General features: G+C 39.5%; 1 protein-coding gene across 5 annotated transcripts in view; it reads right to left on the bottom strand.

The window, feature by feature from the left end:
• Positions 1-186: 186 nt before the first annotated feature.
• rhbdl1 (rhomboid, veinlet-like 1 (Drosophila)) overlaps positions 187-15,206 on the bottom strand; it is a 42,425-nt gene continuing 27,405 nt past the window's right edge. For 3 of the 5 annotated variants that reach the window (XM_077551383.1, XM_077551387.1, XM_077551384.1), the window contains 3 exons: positions 9,425-9,525; positions 6,376-6,436; positions 187-5,393 (listed from right to left, as the gene is read on the bottom strand). In XM_077551383.1, coding sequence (XP_077407509.1) covers positions 5,122-5,393; positions 6,376-6,436; positions 9,425-9,525 — 434 coding nt within the window. In that variant the 3' untranslated portion in view covers positions 187-5,121. The remainder of the gene's footprint in view (positions 5,394-6,375; positions 6,437-9,424; positions 9,526-15,206) is intronic. The other 2 variants (XM_077551385.1, XM_077551386.1) reach the window with 2 other exon arrangements.

The following is a 15,206-nucleotide window of genomic DNA, read 5'->3' as shown; positions in this document are numbered from 1 at the left end:
ACCCGACCTTAAGGCTTTTTTTTTTTCCTGGGAGAAAATGATTTAGATTTGAAATGAACACAAGAAATTACAAGCTGATCTGATGACATTTGACAGCAATTAAGAGTCTTAACAAGTTCACTGGGATCGGCAAACAGTATATTATTTATTTATTTATTTTGCATACAAAACAAACGCTCCAAAAGCTTTTGGATGTCGCCACAGTATTGTTCTTTATTTATATTGTTTCCAAATGAAAGCAAAATACAATGACCAGTACAAAATAAAACAAAATATATTCATATATATACAATATAAAACGGTTCTGTTATAGAACATTTAAAAAGTACATACAATAGATAATGAAAGAATTCATGAGGACTTTGATACAAATTTTCCGCATGTAATTTTTTGTCATCCTTCCACGTGACGAAGAGAAAAATATCTTCTTCTTTTTTTAAATCTCAATGTTGTAAACGCTGTGTTGGGTGCAACCTCGTGTCTGCTTGTTGTTGAGATTGAACCTTGTAAGTTTGGCACCGTTGTATGGACGCAGGGAGCGGCTCAAGGATGCGCAAAATGGCTACCTGAGTGGCTTGCGCGGCTCTCAGGATTGCTGAACTCAAAACAAACAAAGAAGAACAATACTAGATTTTTTTTTTTTTTTTGGGCAAAGCACTCATTTGCTACACAAACTTAATATTTGACTTCTCATTCGGAGCTGCACTCTTAACATTTTTTTTTTTTTGTCGATATACTTTCCTGCTACGCATTCATCGTCTCTCCCGTCCATTTAAAATCATTTCCAGCCGACTTGAGAGGATCTTGTGATTGACTTGCGTTGAACTCGTCATTGTGTTGCACTTTTTATTCACATTAAGATAAGAAGCAGCTCTCCAATACTTGTTGGATTTTCTTCGTGAGGTACTGTACACTTGCGCAATCTAACGAGAGAAGATTTATCCTTCGCTGTTCAATAATAACAAGGCATCGGGCGTAACAGCAAAATGTGTTGGCAGTAAACAAAATGGCACACGATGTTTATTAGAAGCTAACGATGACATGTCGACCGTTTCACCATGACGGCAAATGTACTTCCGGATGGCAAAAGCTGAAACGATCTTCACCATGGGTCGTACAGCAACGAGGCGCTCTAAAGCGGCCGCTGCATTTCGGATCCCCTGTCCGCACCCGGTTGTGCCTTCTCTCCGTGATGTGCATGCACTCACAGCAGACAATGAGGCGCTCTAAAGCAGTCATGCTAGTGCAAAGCCGCTGTCAACACTTGTTTTTTTTACCTCGGTCTTCCCCTTTTTTTCCCATGCGTGCACTTACAGCGGACAATGAGACGCTCTAAAGTGGCCGTGATAGCCTGGATCTCCTGTCCACATTCTAAAACCCATCTCTGACTTTTTACATTTATTGTTTACCTTGTTCTGTCACTTTCTCAATGAGATGTGCATGCACTCGCAGCAGACAACAAGGCACTCTAAAGAGGCCATGCCAGCGCAGATTCAGTTTCAATACTCTAAAAGCCATGTCGGACTTTTTAAACATTTGTTTTTTACCCCACTGGTGTCTGTTGCCTTCTCTCCGTGATGTGCATGCACTCACAGTCGACAACGAGGCGCTCTAAAGCAGTCATGTCAAGATGAAGCCCCTGTCCACATTTCGCCATTTATTTTCTTTCTTTTTTTAAACCTCGGTCTTCCAATTTTCTCCGTGATTTGTTGGTACTCACAGCAAAAATGAGGCACTCTAAAGTAGTCATGTTAGTGCAAAGCCCCTGTCTACACTTTTACTTAATTTTTTTTTTACCTCGGTCTTTCCCCTTTTTCTCCATGCGTGTACTCACAGCGGACAACGAGGCGCTCTAAAGAGGCCATGTCAGCGCGGATTCCCCGTCAACACTCTAATAGCCATGTCTGACTTTTAAACATTTATTGTTTGCCTCGTTCTGTCACCTTCTCTCTGAGATGCGCATGCACTCACAGCAGACAACGAGGCACTCTAAAGCAGTCACCTCAGTTCCTGCCACTCGGAAGTACCCTGGTGCCTTTTGTTTGCAAAACATGAAAATGGCGAGGCTGCCTTTTTCTACACGAATGGAGCAGAATGACATTTCAGCATCATTTTGTTGACCTTGGCTAACAAAAACGCGAGGACCACGTGGATCACTCGGCTCCCGTCACTCAATTCCAAACCCTCCTCCTCGCCCTCCCCCGTCATTATTATCATTATCCGAGTGTTCCAGGAGAAAATATGCCAATTGAGTCCACAGCACGCAGCTTTGGTGAAGGGAGATAGCGGTGTGTGTTTACAGCCATGCATCATCCTGACAGCGGCCATGTTGTCATGTGACTTGATAGGCTGATAAATCACTGGAGGGGGAAAGGGTGGCGGGGGGGTGGTGGAGAAAGTTTCTCCCACTTGGGGATAAGATACCTATACATTTTTGAATTTCCTTAGTCCCATTTGAACAAATTCAAGTTTGTGTGTGGACGAGTCGGCGTGTGTGTTTTTACAAAAATCCAAAGCACTTACGAGCCCTTTTTACAAGTTCCTATGAATCTAAAAGTTAAAGAGGCACATTAACCTCCGCTCAGACATCCCCTTTTTCTTCATTACAGGCTACCGGGGTGCGCATGCATTATTCATCACTCTACTGTATCCTCACTACGGCCAGCAATAACATTTCAAAGTGACCACAAGGGGCCACCATCAATGATCCATTACTCCGGCGCGACGCTTGATTTTCTCGCACTTTTCCAAATAGTCGGGGCCGACTTACGGTAGCGCCTGACGGTTTCATCCGGCAGGGACTGCGGAGGAATCGAATTTATGAACCCATCGGCAAAAAGCATAAAATGTTCAGCCAAGTGACGTTCAAATGAATTATTGATCGGACGAGTGAAAATTGGAGCGCCGAAGGAGTAAATGCAATCCTTGCCACAGAAATCCATATCGTTTGTAATTTGCCCGCACACACACGCACACGCGCACAGTGCGGGCGAGGACTTTGTGCGCATCTGCAAAAACTAAACGTCAACTATAAACAACTTGTACAAGCGGTGTAAAAAAAAAAAGAAAAAAAAAGTGAGCTACATGAGAAAGTTTCACAGGCGTGTACTTGCACAGTTTTGTCTCCTTTGACTTGGAATATTCACGATGCAGAAAATGACTTTTACACACATTCCAGGCGACTCCTTTGTGGGGTCCGTCGGAATATTTGGGATGACGCTCACTACAAGGACTTCGTTTCAAAAACGGTCGTCACCAAAATTTAGGTGCACGTCTCGAGTATTGTATTTGTCGTTTCTGAACATTATACACTCTAAAAACAGTTGGGTCAAAAGTAACCCAATTATGGATCCAAAATGGACCGATCCACTTTATGGGTCAATTTAACCCAACTTTCTGGGTTGTTTTGTACAAAGTGACCCAATTTTTGGACCCAAGTAAAGGATCTGACCCCTATTCATGAGTTGTTTTACGCTGAAAGACTCATTTCTTGACTTAAAGTTGGTCCATTTTTGACCCAACTGTTTTTTTTTTAGAGTGTATGATCACTTTGTTTAAGAAAGTAAAAAAAAAATTTTTTTTATGGTTGTAATGTTTCTGGGGTGAAAAAAATATTGATAAAGTATTTTCTATTTATCAAAAAAACGTCCTAATTGTGTCCTTTGTTTAAAAGAAAACACTTAAAGGTTGAAAATTAATTGTTAATAAGCAATTTGATGATACATTATTAGAAAAAATAATTACACACCATCATTTTCAAAAAGTAGCGATATCAGCAATACTGGTATCGGATCGATACCAAAATTTGCAGTATCGCACACCACTAGTCTCAACTGATTCCCACGTCAACCTCTGAAAATATTAAAACAATCGCCCCAATATTTGGAATTTAGACATAGACATAGGTACATCTGCACTGTTGTGGGAGTGAACAGAGTGGCTCCGTTATGCAACGCTGAGATTTTTTCTCTACTGTGAGCACCTGTGGAAAGAAAAAAGCTTAACGTCCACAAAATCCAAAACGTTGGGGCGAATGTTCTGAATCAGATATTTTGAGAGGTTGAAGTTAGCATAAAATACGTCCACATAAATTTTGGTGACATGAAGCTTTTGCATTTCTGCGTCTCTTTACCCGTCTGCGATGAGTTCTTTCTATGGCTTGTTTAATAAAGCACTAAAGTTTGTATCAAGTCAAGTGAGGGACAACAATCGTAGCCTTCTTTTTGCACCCTTTGAAATCCGTACAATACATACAAATATGCTAGCAAATGAAAAACAGCCACAATTTCCTGGCCCGTCCCTCTCTATAGTTACATTCCTTTTCAAAAGTCTACAGGCTGTACCAAGCAGATTTTGAGCTATTGACAACAGCGTGTAGTACGTGTGTGGCTTCCTGCACAACCAGGAAGTGGCTGCTCGTTTGTGTGTGTGTGCGTTGGTACCTCAAAGCATGACATTAGCATGTATTAATTACATCGTGATGACCGTTTCCTCACTAGCGTTGTTGCCATGGTAACCTCCTGCGGCTAGAATTATGGGAAGCCGTTTACTGAAGCATTTATTCCACGTCAGAGGTGGCAAACCCAGGTCCAGAAAGTAAAAAAAAAAAAAAACTGCCACATTTGGCTTTAGCCTCAGGTGCGAGCTAGCTAGCTAGCTAGCATCAAATGCTAAAGCCAAACTGCGGCAGGGTTTTTACTTTCTGCCACCTCTGTTCCACATCCTTGATATTTGTCTCAAATACGTTTTTTTTTTTTAAATCCACAGTGTCGGTACAACGTGACAATTAACCCCTCGTTGATTGAAATAACAGCCATCTTGGTGATAAAAGCTTATAAATTAAACTGATGTTTTAAATTGCTCAGCATGTGTAAGGATTTTTGTTGTCGTGTGGCATTTCTCCTTGTTTGTTTGACCAGAGGCACGAAATGTCCAAAAAAGACAAAAAGCTCCTCAAAACGGACGCGAGGAACTCGTTCTGCTGCTACCCTCTTTAATAAAAGAGACATACGTCTTCATTTTGCAAAATGTCCGTCCAATGATTCTCATGTCGAAAGGGGTGATTTGAAAGGAGGAAAAAAAAAAAAAAAAAAAAAAAACCTGTTCTGAAGTCAGACGTCATCAGGGGGCCGGCGGGATCTGCACGCCCAGCAGCTCGTAGGCGAAGATGTTCCAAAAGATGGCGAAGAGCAGGAAGGTGATGAAGGAGAAGACGATGACCCACCAGGAGCACTGCTTCTGCAGGCTCTCCTCGTAGCTGCGCAGGATGAGCAGGCCCATGCTGATGCCCACCACCGCGCCCGACAGGTGGGCCATGAAGCTGGGCTGCGGCCCGGACGAGGGCAGCGGCGGCGAGAAGCGCAGCCACACCGCTCGGCCCACCTCCGAGCTCACTGCACCACACAAAGAAAGAAGAGAGAAAAAAAAAAATCACACGCTTGCTTCAAGAAAGTCATTTTACCTTTATGCTAACAAACAATGCAAAATGTCATTGACATGCTAACGTTAGCATCGATAGTGTTTTTTAAAGCAACGGATATTTGACAGATAACATAATGCTCACAAGTAGGGCTGCAACTAACAATTCTTTTAATAATCGATCAATCGGATTAAAAAACATGCAGTCATTTCCATCCCTTCATTCAAAAACAGGACAATATTTCAAATTGACCTATCAATTAACAAATGAACTGATTCAGTAACTGGTTTAGTTCGTAACATGCCAGAAAATGTCATGAAGGATTTCAGAAATCAGACAATATTTACTATTGAGAAGCTGAAATTCCGATAGTTGTCGATTAATTGCTGCACCTTCTTTGTTTGCGCCTGCATGACTGCATTGTACTACTTTCTGGTGGCCAACGTTGGCACACCAGATGGAGTAGTTATTAGACAAATGACCAGCAGGTGGCAGCAGAGCAAAATAGCTCTTTTCCCCAGTGTTTTAAATAGATTCCTGAACAATGATGAAACTTAGCTATATTGTAATGCTAATTGCTGCAAAACGGAAACAGATATGAATGTACTTTTTTTCCTGATGAAAGAAGAGACTCTAATCTTTCTTTTAGTAGGTGGCATGCTTTTATAGCAATAGATACAACACAATATTCTTCTTGCCTTGCAAAAATCTGTCAAAATCCAGTAAAACAGCCGGGAGTGAAGGGGATTGCTTCTGTGAAAATGGCTGGGAGTAAATGAGTTAAATGCTAAGTGGCTGTGAAAATACCAAAACCTGTTCTAGCCTGCCCCTTCGTCCCAGATGATATCTGCACAATTTAGTTCTCAGCCTTTGCACATACTTTCCAGCAATTGCCTTCAAACGTGTATTCAGAAACAAACCTCTGAATTGACTTTGATTGAGCCATGCTAACTTACTGCAAACGAGCGCCAGGATCATGCGGAGCAGCTTGTACGGGCACCTCATCCCGGCCCAGTTCTGCAACACAACAGGAGCAATCGCTTTATTAGCAGCTTGGCACAAAACATCCCATTTGCTCTTTTTGAACATATTGACGGCAGAGAACGCAACGACGATCCACTTTAACTGGAACGAGCCCCCGACTGCGTGCACCTGCTCGCCGTTCTGCGCGGTCCACGGTTAATTAGAGCTCCACTAATTAAACAGGCAAGGGGGCACTAAAGCGCATCCTATCGTTGACTATCGGCCTTTACTTTCCCCGGATGAATAACGGAGCCAATCACATGGCTTAAGTGTCTCGACGGTGAGGAATTGTGGGTGAAGGACCCAGGGCCACTTTTTCAGCCTCCTCCCTGGCAAGCGCAGGCATGCAAGATAAAAAAAAAAAAAAAAAAAAAACAGAGGCCAAAAATAGATGGTGATAACGCTTTGTGGCAAGAAGAGGCCTTCAAAGTCACAATATTAGGAGAGATAAATGATTCATATCATGAAGGAAGGAGGTCACCCCAGCGGGAGGCCGTTTCATGTCGGGGGGGGGGAAGATGGAAATGAGATCATCTTTATCAAACGTGCTGACATCCAACTTTGTGGCTGCTGATTGTAATTTTCACACTACAAAAGGAAATTCCCTCAGAAATTGAAAGTGAATGATTAGAGGATTAACAATCAGACTTTAACATCGCTTGTGCAGTGATTGCCAAAGTGTGCTTTGGCTCCCTCTACAGGCACGCAAAGGAATCACTGCCCCCAAAACAGTTTGAGATGTATTAGTAAAATACATTTTTATTCAGTCTTTAAATTATGATAATAATGATTATTTATTTATTTTAACCTTCATGTGAAATCTGATCCAAATTGGACTATTATTTAAGTACAGTTGTTTTCCGTTTTGCTGTATTTTAATGTTGGGCATAATGATAGTGAGGTGATCCTCAAAGCACTGCTGTATGGGGTCACTTGGGTACGGTAAAATAAATAAAAACATAATATCAAATTAAACATTCAAAACTTTGCATTATATTATAGTGACTGAAACATTTTTTTAATTGTACTTTTTATTTATTTTTTTTAAGCTAGTAGTCATGGGAATATTTGGCCAGCTGTCCTAGCAACGGATATATTTGGCTGGCTAACACCTTGCTATGGCTAACGCTTCTCTGTTGGCTGGCTAACGCCATCCTAGCAACGGGAATTTTTATATATAATAATAATAATAATAATAATAATAATAATAATAATAAATAAATATATATATATACAAATAAAACGTCTCACTGTTTTCCCAGCTAACATCATGCTAGCAAAAAAACGAAAGGCAGTTTTCAAACTTGGATGTCGGACTTGAAAGACGAACTAGCTTAGCGCTAGCGAGGATGAGTCTAGTAGCAACGGAATCAAATAGGGACCAAAAAGAAAGGAAAAAAACTTTTTTTTCTGTCATCAGGGTATGGGGTGAGATTCTTGAGGTTAAAGTATTTTTTATTTTATTTTTACTCAAAAAGTTAACCCTTGCGTGTGTTGACACGCCGGTGAGGCTACACTCGAGTATTTTGAACGAGTGATGAGTAACATTCGTTGGCTAATGTCAAAACGAATAGCAAATGTGTATTTTTGCTGTGAGTTTCAAACCTTTATTTAAATCTCAAAACATGAGTGAGGACAAAGTCTCATAAATGAAGTAGACTAGTAGCAAATATTAAGATGAAAAAAATCCTCTGACAGTCCCACACGGGTTTCAACTAAAAATGTCCTGAGAGCAGACCGGGTGATGATGATGATGATGATGATGATGATGATGCTGGCAGATGGTTGAAGATCTCCCTCAACTAAAAGCGCCCAGGAGGAAAGTCATGTGAGCAAAAAGGAGACGCGACCGAAAGGATTTCCCCGACAAGCAGAAGACGTAAGCGAGCAAATAAGCTGTTGTCTGCTGCTTTGTTTTTTGTTTTTTTCCCTTGCTGGGGGGCCACTTTGAGGCACATCCCTGCTGGCATCTGGAGGGGCCCCGCGCTCCGCAACTAGTTAAAGTGATTCGTCACATTCGGCAAGGGAGTCGGGGAGTACGCGCAAAGGCGTTCCACGTGTAAAGTCTGACGCGCAAATAATTCAACAAGATGGTTAAAAAAAACAGCAGCACCATCGAGGGAGTTGACTGCTTACTTTGCAGGGGACTCAAACAAACACAACTTAATAATTTATGGAAGAGTCTGCTCGCTAGTGGATAATTATCAGTTGGATACTGACAGCCGTTTGACTATAATAATATCAAAATAAGAATTGATCGTTGATTGATTTGATTCTTTTGATCAGGGGCAGACTTACCTGGGGCCCCGAGATTTCCGGGGGCCACAAAAATCAGGTACTCGTGGAGGCTGCCGAAAGAGGACAGAATTCCATACTCCATTCTCAACTCTTTTCACACTCAGTTAGTGGATACCAGGTTTCAAAGCAAACACGGTGAAGCGGCATTCAGCTGTTGTGCTGCACGCATTAACAAACATCAACTCAAAAATGGATGTTTTTCCCCAATTCAAGAAAAAAGATGATTCGCTTGTTTGACAATCATCCCCAAGAAAGATTTTATGGACTTATGCTGAGGAAATTTTTAATTGAACCTGCAAAATCTTTTGAGGAGTTTTTATTATTTTAACTGTATAATGTTCACGACTCAGTATTTGACCATTTAAAGCACTTTCTGAGTCCAATTTAATGATATACTTGTTCACTTGCATTTGAACTCATTTTTAGTTCGCCCTCGTCTAAACAAGACCTGATCCGTTTTAAAAATCCAAGCACAAACTTCGCCCTCATCAAGCTTAAATTCTTCGTAACAATACAGTCGCACTGAAAGCCTCCATTTTCCCCCTGTGATATCAGCCCGCACTCACAGGAAGCTTGTGACATTGAAATGGTACCAAAAAAAAAAAGAAAAAGAAAGAAAGAAAGAAACTCCCCCTGCGCCACAATGGAGGTGAGGAGGACGACGACGACGACGACAGCAGTTACCATGACAACGTTGGCCAGATGTGCCGAGCAGAGCGCGTAGACCCCGCCGGAGCCGCCCACCACCGGAGCGCGCATGTCAGTGATGGACACCGTCAGTGAACCTGCCGGGGAGACGTTAGACCAAGTTAGAAAAAGAAAAACGCAGAGAAACATATCCTGACTTTTCTAAATTTATTTTTTGCTGTTATTTTGAGTGTGACAAATGAAACGACATTGTCAGATTTTTCATTGTGAGAAGCGGCTGTCCTGTCCAGAGAGCGTGAAGGGTTTTTCGAGTATGGGAAGGAAACAAAAGGGGGTCAGATTACTCATCAGGCAGCCTCGCACCAGTCACCTTGCTTTGGGCCTTTCTCAAAATAGTGCAAAAAAAAAAAAAAAAAAGTGGCTGCTCAGGGCCGACTTTACAACCTGAATCCTAATATTTGTTCTATGAAAATGTATTCATTTATGCCCAAGAGTCTATTTTTTTCATTTTGTAGCATTTTATTCGGCTGCACTGCTTCTAGTACATTTTATTTTTGTTGTCCAATCAGATTTCAGCCTGTATGTGTTGCCATGGTAATCTAATCTGCCCAGGCCGTTACAATTAGTAATGCTGGCACATGGAACATAAACTGCATTAGCAATGGGACAGTTTTGTTTTTTTTTAAACAATCAAATGTATTGTTTTTTATTTAAATAAAACATTTATTAATCATAGAAGAATAACACAAATACCAGTCTAACACATTTACATGACTCACATACTACATTAAAATAAAAATAAAAATAAAAATAAAAATAAAAATAAAAATAAAAATAAAAATAAAAATAAAAATAAAAATAAAAATAAAAATAAAAATAAAAATAATATAATAAAAATCATAAACAATAACATTTGGGCAGCTCCAAGAGTTGTTTAAAAATAATAATAATTCTGCATGGCTATTAATTATCAAATGACATTTCTTGAGACTTAAAATAATTGTCAATTTCCATCAAAAATAATTTAAATAAAGGTTTCAAGTTTAGAAATTTACGGATATAAAATTTTCCTACTAAAACAATTTATTAATTTACAAATTTTCAATATCCTTCCAAAAAGCAGCACTGAGGAGGCAATCAAAAAAATAAATGTGTTACACTTTCCGGCACAACTTAACAAACAAAAACATTTGTCATCAATATTTTAACCGATCACATTTCACAGCGACAAACTGGCCCTCGATGACATCCGCACTTTTCAGTCCTCTGATTGGTTGGTCAGAGCACAGCTTGTCACCGCTAACTTCGATTAGCAAAACATAATCAGCATTTCTATCGCTATTGCTAAGCTAGCAAACAGTCCCCGCGCGCTATGCGACATCCCAGAGCCGGTCGGAATTCCGAGCAAGGAGAAATCACGGTGTCAAGATGCCGGCGTCAGCCAACTGTTAATTATGCAAATGAGCTGATAAGGGAAGCGCAAAGAGGGCTGATAAAACAAAACAGCCTCTTTTTAATTACACTTGCAGGCCGAGATGTCAAATCTGTAAGGCACACAATTTCAGCGTGTGGGTACAAAAGAGTAAACACGGTCTCAAAAGAAGACTTTGCGGGCCCGAGGCGGGACGATGGCGGAAAGACGGATGGTAATCAGAGCGGCGGCGCTACGCAGTCGCTCATCTCTCCTCGCCGCTGCACCTGTGGGTGCTGCTTTTGTGAAGATTTATGGGCGCAGATGAAGGCTGATACTACACACCGGCGGAGACGGCCCCATTTTCTCGGCTGCTCGGGCAAAATGACAATTTCCACGCCATATGTGCGAGTGGCGCAGCACTTCAAAGAAAGACCAAGAATTGAAGTGGGCGGCGGCGGCGGCGGCGGCGGACCCTCAAACATTAGCAGAAACGCTGACCTACATTTACGACATAAAATTTCATATCATATTTGCTCCTTAAAGTTACATTCGTTCACTATTGGCCACACCTGGATGACATTTTCTGTCAAACGAAACATGACCCAAGGAGAATTACGCACGTATTTAAGCAAACGACACAATTTTGCCTGCTACTAGCTTAAAATGCTAACTCGTGATGCAAAACGCCTTAGACATAGATAGATAGATATTGCAATCAAAACCCTGGAATTATGCAAAAAAAACTTGAAACAAAGTTTTCTCTTTCAGGTAAAAGAAGGCAGTCTATCTATTCTTTCATTTTTTCGATTCTGTGGATAAATAACCGTAGAATACAATATTCAGTGAGCAGATATTATAGACCAGGGTTAAGTTGTATTTTCCGATTTTAAAAATGTGCAGAATTTCACAAGTTACTTCATGTTAAAGATAAGATAGAAGAAAAAATGCACTGAGCTGGCACCAAAGTCTTACAAATGCAATTATGCCATCTAGTGGCAGAAAAATGACCTAAACGCAAATCAATATCACACTCGTTTTTTACAGTACATCTTTTTAATTTTACCTCGACTTTATGAATTATTATGAAATTACTGTATCGATGACTAAAAGATGTAGCCAAACGAGCCAATCGTGAGTTAACTATTGAAGTCCTGCGATTAATTATGATTAAAAATTTGAATCGACTGACACCCCTAGTTGCAACCAATCAGAAGACGGGCCAGCAAATTGTGCCTGTGAGGATGAATTTGCCATCTGGTCGACTCATTGCTTCTTTGAGTGATTTTGAAGGCCCTGGGCAGATTAGATTAACATGGCAACACAGAGGATGGAATCTGATTGGTCAAAAAAAAAATTAATAACAGCAACGTGCTGGAAGCAGTGCAGCCAAGAAAATGCTACGAAATTAAAAATAATAGACAGATACAAATGGTACAATTCCATGGAAAAATATTAGAAAAAAAAAAAACTTGCTCTGCTTCGGTTAGACCTTCCAAATGTGATGCATGAATATTAAACAGACCCGTGTCATGTGGCTTCTCCCGCTTAGCGAGGATTTAAGATTCGGGCGTCTCACACTCCTGCGGGAGCGGAGCCGGGAGGTGCGCGATTAATTCCAGACGCCTTGCATCTCACGCGCAGATTATTTAGTAGCGCCGTCATCGTCGCCGACGTCCACAAATCTCCCGGCGAGCCCGCGACATCCATTTGATGACAGTAAAACACGTCAGCCGCTGCGGAGCAGGCGGGGGTCAACCGCACCATCAAAGCACCTCGCTCTAATCCGGAGACTCGAGCTGTTCTGTCAAACGGAACGCCAAGACCAAACTGTCGACTCTTCGCAGACCCTCGGAGGCCCCCTCGTTTTACCCCGAGACGAAGCGCAGGCGTGATCTGAGGCCGGACGCTTCTCGCTCGCCGTCGATCTTGTGCAAACACAGCCAGAACCCAAAATACTTTCTTTTTATTTTTACAGCTACTTTGCAAAGTCACAATTCGATACTATCCAGCAATTAACAACTCACACAAAACGGCCACTTTCTAGTCACAGTGCTATTAACTGCCTTTTGAGGGCAGCAGTGAGTGACAAAACAAAAATGCTAACAAAAATAACAATGAAGGAAACAAGCTGAAAACACAGTCACTATTTTGAGGTACGTTACACATTCTGTGCTGATGGCAAAGTGTTATCTCGCTTCAAAAATACTACCGGTACGTCGGGTAAATAAAAAAAAATAAAAAAATAAAAGAAGGCTGTATAAGGTCCCCAAATGTAATCCTTATATTTATGAACATTAGAAATGTTAAGTTTGCCATAACAATATTAACAGTTAAATATGTCAGGCCAAAGCAAAAAAAAAAAACTGCCTAAACCCCCCCCCGCAATAATAAATAAATAAATAAAAATAATGTTACGTCATAAAAGGGTGTCTTTATTTCATGTTTAATGTAAAAAAAAATCTTAAACATCACTGTTAAAAATTAAGTATCGGCAAAACTGGTTGTCAATTTTATGTTAGTAGAATGTAACTAGTAATTTAACAAAGTCACTTGTAATCTAACTTAGTTACTTTTAAAATCAAATAGTAACTTAACTAATAAAGTAACTTGTAATTGAATTTAGCTGCTTTTAAAATCAAAGCAAACAGTAACTTAACTAATAAAGTAACATAATCTAACTTGGTTATTTTTAATATCAAATAATCAGTAACTTAATTAATAAAGTAATTTATAATCTAATTTAGTTACTGTTAAAATCAAATAGCGACTTAACTATTAAAGTAACTTGTAATTGAATTTAGCTATTTTTTAAATCAAAGTAATCAGTAATTTAACAAAGTCACTTGTAATCTAACTTTGTTACTTTTGAATTCAAGTAATCAGGAAAGTAATAAAATTACTTTTTTAAGGTAACAGTGGCAACACTGGTTACGGGTTTATGATTTAATACCGCAGTTGTTTACATTTGATTTGGATTAGCACTCATTCCCTGAAGGAATTAAATATAGTTTCTTAATAAGCAAATTCGATTTTTTTCCAATCTTTGTTGGAAGACTAAAAAGCATTTAGATGAAAAAGGCACGTGGTTCCACAGTATATATATATATATATATATATATATATATATATATATATATATATATATTTAAAAAATGACTATGCAGGGGATTACATGACTGTATTCCACTGGGATCCCTCCAGCTAAATCAAGCATGGAAGTACTTTGCAATCATTATCACACCATTAACACCATCTTTAAACTCTTCCTCCTATTGTCACTGTTATGGCCTGCATCATTTTGCATAAGACTGCACACCGGGCGTCTCCACTCCGATTACTTTATGTTCTATTTGCGAGGGAGCCATTTATTCGCCCATACATTCATCGGCCACAAAGAGATGCGGCCAAGTCAGCAGTCCTGCGGCCAAAGGGACGCCTCTGACGGCTAATAAAACTCCGGGAATGCCTGATCGGATTTATTAACCCACGAGCGCCAACCAGAGGAGACGGAGCCCGATGGAGCGCGTAGGGGAGAAGCTGCGGGGGCGGAGGTGCAACTTGTGGACCTTCGGAGTTTGCGATATACATTACAAAAACATAGAATGGAATCTTTGATATTTGCATATTTGAGTTTAGGGTATTACTGAACCTCTCATCGAATCGCAACGTTGACATTTGGATTTTTATTTTTATTGTTAGAACATCTTAAATACAATTGCAATATTGAGGAGAAAAGTCCAAATTTCATTAAGGAGACCTTGGAAAAAAAAAAGATCGCATAGTAGATCGTAATCGCAATATTGAGAAAAAAGTCACAATTTGGCTATGGAAGGACCATTACAAAAATTTAATCACAATTCCGAGGTAAATAATTTTTTGATAAAAATAACATAAAATAAATAAATAAAAATAACATAAAATAAATAAATAAAAATAACTACACTCTAACCTTGAAAAATTTATCGCATAGTAGATCGTAATCGCAATATTGAGAAAAAAAGTCACAATTTGGCTATGGAAGGACCATTAAAAAAAATTCAATCATAATTCCGAGGTTAAAAAAAAGAAGATAAAAATAACATAAAATAAAAATGAAAAAAATACATAAAATATAATATAAACTAAAACCTTAACTCGAAAAAACAATGGAGAAAAGTCAAGTGAATATCTATCCTAACCTTGAAAAAATGATCACAGAGTAAATCATAACTGCAATACCTGTATTGAGATAAAAGTCACAATTTGATTAAAATAAAATAAATAATAATAATAATAATAAAAAAGTAAAAAGTATTTTTTTTTTTTTTTTAAACATAAAATATCATATAAAATAAAACCCAAAACCGAAAAACAATGGCGAAAAATGAAGTGAATACTTTCTGTTTGCACTCTATCTGCTGACAT

Source organism: Vanacampus margaritifer, chromosome 18 (genome assembly GCF_051991255.1).
Source record: "Vanacampus margaritifer isolate UIUO_Vmar chromosome 18, RoL_Vmar_1.0, whole genome shotgun sequence".
Lineage (NCBI taxonomy): Eukaryota > Metazoa > Chordata > Actinopteri > Syngnathiformes > Syngnathidae > Vanacampus > Vanacampus margaritifer.
The sequence above is the reverse complement of the archived record's forward strand: the minus strand, read 5'-3'. Positions and strand labels throughout refer to the sequence as shown.